At 32.3% G+C, this 6,720-nt stretch overlaps 1 protein-coding gene across 1 annotated transcript in view; it reads right to left on the bottom strand.

Moving 5' to 3' along the window:
- Nucleotides 1-6,720, bottom strand: part of LOC108687625 (discoidin domain-containing receptor 2-like) — a 225,289-nt gene that overhangs the window by 2,987 nt on the left and 215,582 nt on the right. The window contains exons 15-16 of the mRNA XM_018193501.1: nt 5,924-6,016; nt 2,943-3,084 (exon numbers count right to left, since the gene is read on the bottom strand). Coding sequence (XP_018048990.1) covers nt 2,943-3,084; nt 5,924-6,016 — 235 coding nt within the window. The remainder of the gene's footprint in view (nt 1-2,942; nt 3,085-5,923; nt 6,017-6,720) is intronic.

Here is a 6,720-nt window from a genome sequence, read left to right on the forward strand (position 1 = left end):
TAAAATAAGCTCATAAAGAAGAAGAACATTTTGAATTATTTACGAGAAAAATATATTTTAACAATTATAGAAAAAGTCAATGAATGACATGAAATATTAATAAGAGAAGCAATCATGAAAGATCTTGCTGTGTAATAATTGTAATTTTAAATCGATTTGCGATTAAATGATTGTGTACTTGATGTGAAATTACCGCAACTTAGGTACTTAAATTACATAATCTCTGCTGCTGGTAATACGCTGAGAAGATTGCACATGTGTGCAGAGTTTATAGTTTGCGCATGTTCAAGAGGATCTTAAGACATGATTCGATTATTTATGAAGTGCGTGATACAAAATTACATGCGCATCATTACTTATACGTTACTTCAAATTGTTGAAGCTAAATAATGTGCGCGTGATAAATAACGATTTATGCACAAGCAAACTAGTAATAACAAAGTTATCATTTATCGTTTAATATATAATAGAAAAAAATGTTATTATATCTTATACATAATAATAAATTAACGTTCTTCTATTAAAAATACTGTTATGTTTTATTTGACACTTCTGAATAGCAATAAATTAAACATGATAGAATTGCGTTTTCATAAACTCTGTGATGCGTAATTGCCGAATAATCTTATAAAGAATGATTTCCATGATCATTTCATTTCAAGATCGAAATATGAAACTATTAAATCAATGGTAATCCCGGATAATTTTTGAAGCAGTATTTCGCGCGTAGAAACGGGATCGTTTCATTAGCACAGCACAATGGCGGAGGTTGGATAAATGATGGGCAATAATGAAACATTAATGGCACAGTCAGTTTGAAATGACGATGCCAACTAGCTATTCAATACTATATTTCCCAGCCTCATTTCTGTTTCGTCGAATAACCGTTTTGATATTAATTTGCCATTACACGCAGGTACAATAAATATATTATTTCCGCAAATGATGACAAAGAATAGAGTAGCGATATAATAATCTATGCACAGTTAAATACTTAAATTTTATTATTATAATTCATTTTTCAAATGAAAAGATATTGAATCGTAAAAAAGCATAACATCTGATCTAAGTTGAAGCAATATAAAAGAATAACTTTATAAGTTTTAAAAGTATTAACCATTCGCATCTTTATCTTTGCATAATTGTTTCATAGAGATATATATTCCTAGCATTTTTCGTTATTAAATGATCAAGTTTATCTCCTATATTTTTAAATGCTTAAATGAATGTTTAAAGGTCGGTCAGGCACGTTAAAATTTTTATGAATTGAAATTTTATATTTTAAGTTGTTTTGTACAATTTTTTAATATTTAAAATAATGTCTCTCAAATTAAAAATATCTTATATTTTATGCGACTTAAATTATTGATCACATAAATATATTATTATGATTATGTTACTATTAAATACATAATAATAATAATTATTATTTTATTGCAGTGTCTGATTACAGCCTGACCTATAACGCGATTATTGATACAGCGCGTTCATAATATTTTTAAACATTAGTAAAAAAAGTTTGTTTCTTTCACCAGGTATCGACGCATATTTATCTGAATTTTCGTGAAAAGTAAATGCGAGTATCTTTCATCGTCGTCCACATTGTAACGCCAGCGAAAACAGCGGAAACGCCATGTTCGATGCGTTAGCTTGCGAAGCGGAACGATTGTGTTTGGATTGTCGAGCGGTTAAGCTGAAAAAGCCGCTCAACATCGAAAATGAATTTCCAAACGCGTATCGCATATTTTCTCCGACACTTTTATAGCTCAATGACGCGTATCGCGCAATGCGATGGGGCAAGCTCAATTCGCTAATACCAGCGTGACCGCAGACGGCTCTATCAGCCTGATGTTGAGCGGTTTCGCGGATCGGCAATTCAATATTGTGAGAATTGAGCAATGACAATTGAGAAATTAAAGGCAAGATGTATTAAATGAAACGTAAAACTTAATTTCCATCCGGAAATAAGATTTATTAGAGAGAATTTTTCTTTACCTTTTATTTTTCTACCTTTTATAAATAACAGACTTTGAAACTTCTTTATTTCCCAACAGGTTGAACAGAAATCTCTAATGCGATTCATTTTGCGTAATAGGAAGGACAGATTAATAAGAAGAATAATCAATTACAGTTTTAAATTAATTTTATCGCACATGGCTTGGCGCGTGATAATAATATCAATTAAATGATATGACATAATTGGCGAATTCATTTAAAAAAGAGATTGGCAGATGTATCATGTAATCTCATTAGCAACAAAGTAAAATGCGTTTTTACGATTTATTTTATAATACACAGATCTTTGATGATTCATGAGGCAGAATATTTTTTTCCGACTAATATTTCATACGCTTTCATCTGCACATCTATAAATCTAAAGAGATGCTTCTTCATTACAATATCTAACGATGCATTTGTGACGGATAACGAAAATGTCGACTTGGGTAATGCCGATATATAATGGCGGATAGGGTTTTACTTCCGAATGTGAAAAGCAACGAAAAAAAAGTACGTATCGGAGCGAAATCGAATTTCATCGCGTGGATGCGTAGCCGTAGTTCGTCAAAACGCTGCGTCCCACCCATGCGTAGATTTTAAAATCAAAGCGACCCGACACACGTTCTCGTTTTGTCTCCCTTGTCTATTTCGCTCGTTTACGAGCGAAAGTCGTTTGCGCCAATTTGATTTATCCTCTCTTTTTTTATTTATAATTCTATCGAACTTTCGCATCGCTGATCTTTATTGCCACTAACGCGCGAGCGTCCGTCTAAATCGGAAGCTTCCGGAAAAAGCGCACACGCGAAAAGCTATGCTGCACGCTAAATCTTCTCATGCTCAAAGGTGAAAAATATCAAGAGAAGGAGGAAGAGAAAAAAAGATGAAGAGACAAAATTAAAATATATACTGTTTAAATGTACAGTAAGCATTTATCATATACTCACCATTAGCATTGATTCCCATGGCATCCATCGAATCGGTAATGGAGGACGTCCTTCGACACGGAAGTAATCCGCCGCATATGCGCTTCGTCCGCTACCCAAATCAGATACTTTAACCGTACATCCGCGGCACACTAAACAATTTCTGAAAAAAATTCACAAATACTCGTCTCTTAATTTCTGTGAAGTACCTTTTTCATCCTACTGTGTAATATATACCAAAATATTTCCACTCGCGAATTTTAAACTGGAAAATAATAGAATTATTTTTTGATCAAATTAACACTTCCATTCTTTTTATTAACGCTGGCCATGAGATCTCTGCTAACTGTACAACTGTGCAATATTCTATCGGTTCGTATTGGTTCGTATACTGCTAAATGAATATGTTTGTACGTTCTATTTTTTATATTCTGTACGTGGCAGCCATATCAAAAACAAACAGAGTAGTTTATCGAAATATCGTGCGAGCATAACTAAACGCTAGTTTTCCAGTTTATGATTTTTTTTTCTGTACAGTTGGAAATAGATTTTAAATTGATATTTTTTTTAGTTTAATTCTTTATATCATTATAAATATATTCTACCTTTTAGTACATGTATCGACAAGACGTATCATAAAAAAATTATAAAATAATTGAAGAAAATTAACTTTAAAATGTTAGAAAAGAAATTCTTTAATAATTAACGGATGAATTTCTTCAATAAAATATAGTGACTGTGGATGACTGATGCAAGAAATCGCTTCTTGGAAGCTCACATTTAAGTAACTCACAATAGGTTCGTTGCGAGCATGTTCCAAACGACGGTCGTTCCAAGTTTCGCGCTGATTTGCGCGTAATCCTCGTCATTTATCGCGCTCTACGGTAAAGGAGTGATACGTGAGGGGATGGTTTAGCAGCTGCCACGACGCTTTTATTTTACGCGCACCGGTGGATATTTTCACACCCATTATCAACGTCTGCTTGATTTGCTGATAAGTTTTTCTATTTCTAATACCATAAAAATCTTGCTCGTTCTTTTTTTGTTCTCTCGAGCATTCAAATTTAATCAGGTATTACAATCAGTTGTATTACAATTTTGTTTACAATCGCTTCGAAATCGTGCAAATCTATGTATTATGTTAATGTATTATGTTAATTTATATAATTTCAGTTACACACACATACGAACACGCACGCGCGCACGCACGCACGCACGCACGCACGCACGCACACACACACACACACACACACACACACACACACACACACACACACACACATATGTACATTTCCGTTTGACGATAAGAATGATTGCGTGGGAATGCGAAAAGAATAGTTTTGTTGAAGTATTTGAAAGTTTAGATAGACTTACCTGAAAATAATTTTCTTAGACAAAGTAACATAACATACGTCAAAATAATTGTTTAGAATGTCAAAATATTTTGCAATATTATTCATTATCCTTGAGCATCCTACATAATCCAACGAAATTATTTTTAAATCTATTTATCTAAATTTTTAGATGCTCTAAAGTAAAATAATTCTTTCCATAACACGGGAAAAATTTATAAAAATGACAAAAGATGTCAAATATCTATTACGAGAAATATTCTAAGGAAATATATATGATATATTGAATTTGCGACACAAAAATAGATTTATTTTGGATTTATTATTCTTTATTTCCGTTTTGCCATTAGGAATAATTCTCAAACTTAATATCCATCGTTTATTTCTCAGTAGTAGAACTAATATTCGTCGGTTGCCGCATTCACCATTAGAATTTAACCCTGAACCCACTTCTATAAATCATGAATAAATTGCGCCCCTTTCGTCTAGCTTCTTGTACCTTCGCTAGAGTCGCGACAACGCGCTACGGGGCATGATAATTAAGGTTTACGATTAAAGTTAATAATTCGAACACACGGCCCAAACCCTTCCGGCAATGCCTATCTCATTCTCCCGCTTTTAATAGCTCTACCTACGATATTGGTTGTCGTGCCAGCGCTGCCGGCGCTGCTGGGTTTCAAGAGTTTCCAAATCGTATGGAGAGTGGAAAAGCACGATCTAGGGGTATGCGGAATCCATTACGTATATGGAAAGAGAATGAGACGATAAAACAATCGGCCGCCGTAATAAAGCAATCCCATTGTAATGCCCAGAGGCATGCTTTCGTGCGCTTACAAAAAGATCGAATAGAGTATGCATTTGTTTGTTTGTTTGCTTGTTTGATACATGAAACGATTCCGTCTAGCGATCATTGCGAATCACTGCAGACAAATTAAAGCATTCGTCTGGAAATTAAGATTGGTGAAATTCAATTGATTTTCGAACAAAGGATATAGGAGCAGTTATATTATAATCGAATGTATTATTTTTAATTATTTCACCTATTGAATATATGTAATTATTGTAATCATAAATATGCAAGGAAAATTGCGTGACTATATGGAAAAAACTAATCTCATATTAACAGATGTTGCATTAGTTTAATTGAAAATAATTCAATAACAGTAATAATAAAACAAACAATATTTTATTAAAATAAGAGCATAATATATTTATTTCATTAATATTACTTTCGAGTATGTGTGTTTTTGTGTGTGAATTAACAAGATTATTTTCAATTAGAGTAATGCTGTTAATACAACATTTTTTCCATCTATCAATTTTTCTTAATTTTAAAAACCAACATATAAAAAGTATTAATATCATATCTCAACAGTCTATTTGTTTCATTATGTATGAAAATGTTAAAAAATCGTCTCTTTCACATTTATAGCAACATAAAAAAAAAAGGAATTAGCTATAGTACATCGAGGATATTTCATTCTACACATTCGTTCTCATATAAGCTAATCGGGGCGAGAGGAAGATTGACGAGTTCTGTGGTACATGTATTTAGTTTCGCTTTCAAGACTGCAATAATATGGCAAACAACAACTTGCTCATTAATGAGCAAGCCCTCAAAGCAACTTATGGGAAACAGTGCACGCTTACCTTGTGGCGAGATCCCGATGCACGAAGTCCATTTCCTCGAGATACTTCATACCGGATGCTATTTGCGTGGCCATGTAAACCAATGTGCCGAAACTGCAACACGAAGAACGGGGTCGGTTACGCTGTGAAGTTTACTTGGAGAAACTCCTCGGTATACATAGAGGCGTTTGTAGCAAGCAATGCTACAAACAGCGGACGATCATACCAACTCAACCATAGTCACCAACATTTTTTGACGCAAGTAAAATAAGATATTCCCGTTACTTAAATTACTTTATAAACTAAATCAAGGAATCTAAATTAACTTGTCATGCTCTTTTCTTTCGCACATGAAGATATACTTTGTTTTTTATAATTAAGAATGACATGAATTATTACAATGAAAAATATATTTAAATATATTTTTCCCATACTATACTATTAAATTTATCATGTCAAATTATACTCAGTTTAAGTTATTTTTAACCATCTATATAGGTCGCTATTACTTAACGTCGTTTAATCAAACTAAAATCATAGTCAAACAATTTAAATTAAGAAAATGTATAAATTTGATTAAAATTTAATTTATTATTTGCTAAGCATATACGTTAATATGAACGTTGTATAATTTGAAACTAATCACAGAAATGGATTAATTTACATCTTAATACACATAAAAATTAAATAATAAAATGTTATTTAACTCAAGAAATTATTATCATTACTTCTTTATCTAATAGTGCAAGTTGGAAATAAATAAGACATAAGTGTATATTTGCTCAGTCTTAGAATTAAATATATATATATATATATAT

Source organism: Atta colombica, unplaced genomic scaffold, assembly GCF_001594045.1.
Source record: "Atta colombica isolate Treedump-2 unplaced genomic scaffold, Acol1.0 scaffold210, whole genome shotgun sequence".
Classification (NCBI taxonomy): Eukaryota; Metazoa; Arthropoda; class Insecta; order Hymenoptera; family Formicidae; genus Atta; species Atta colombica.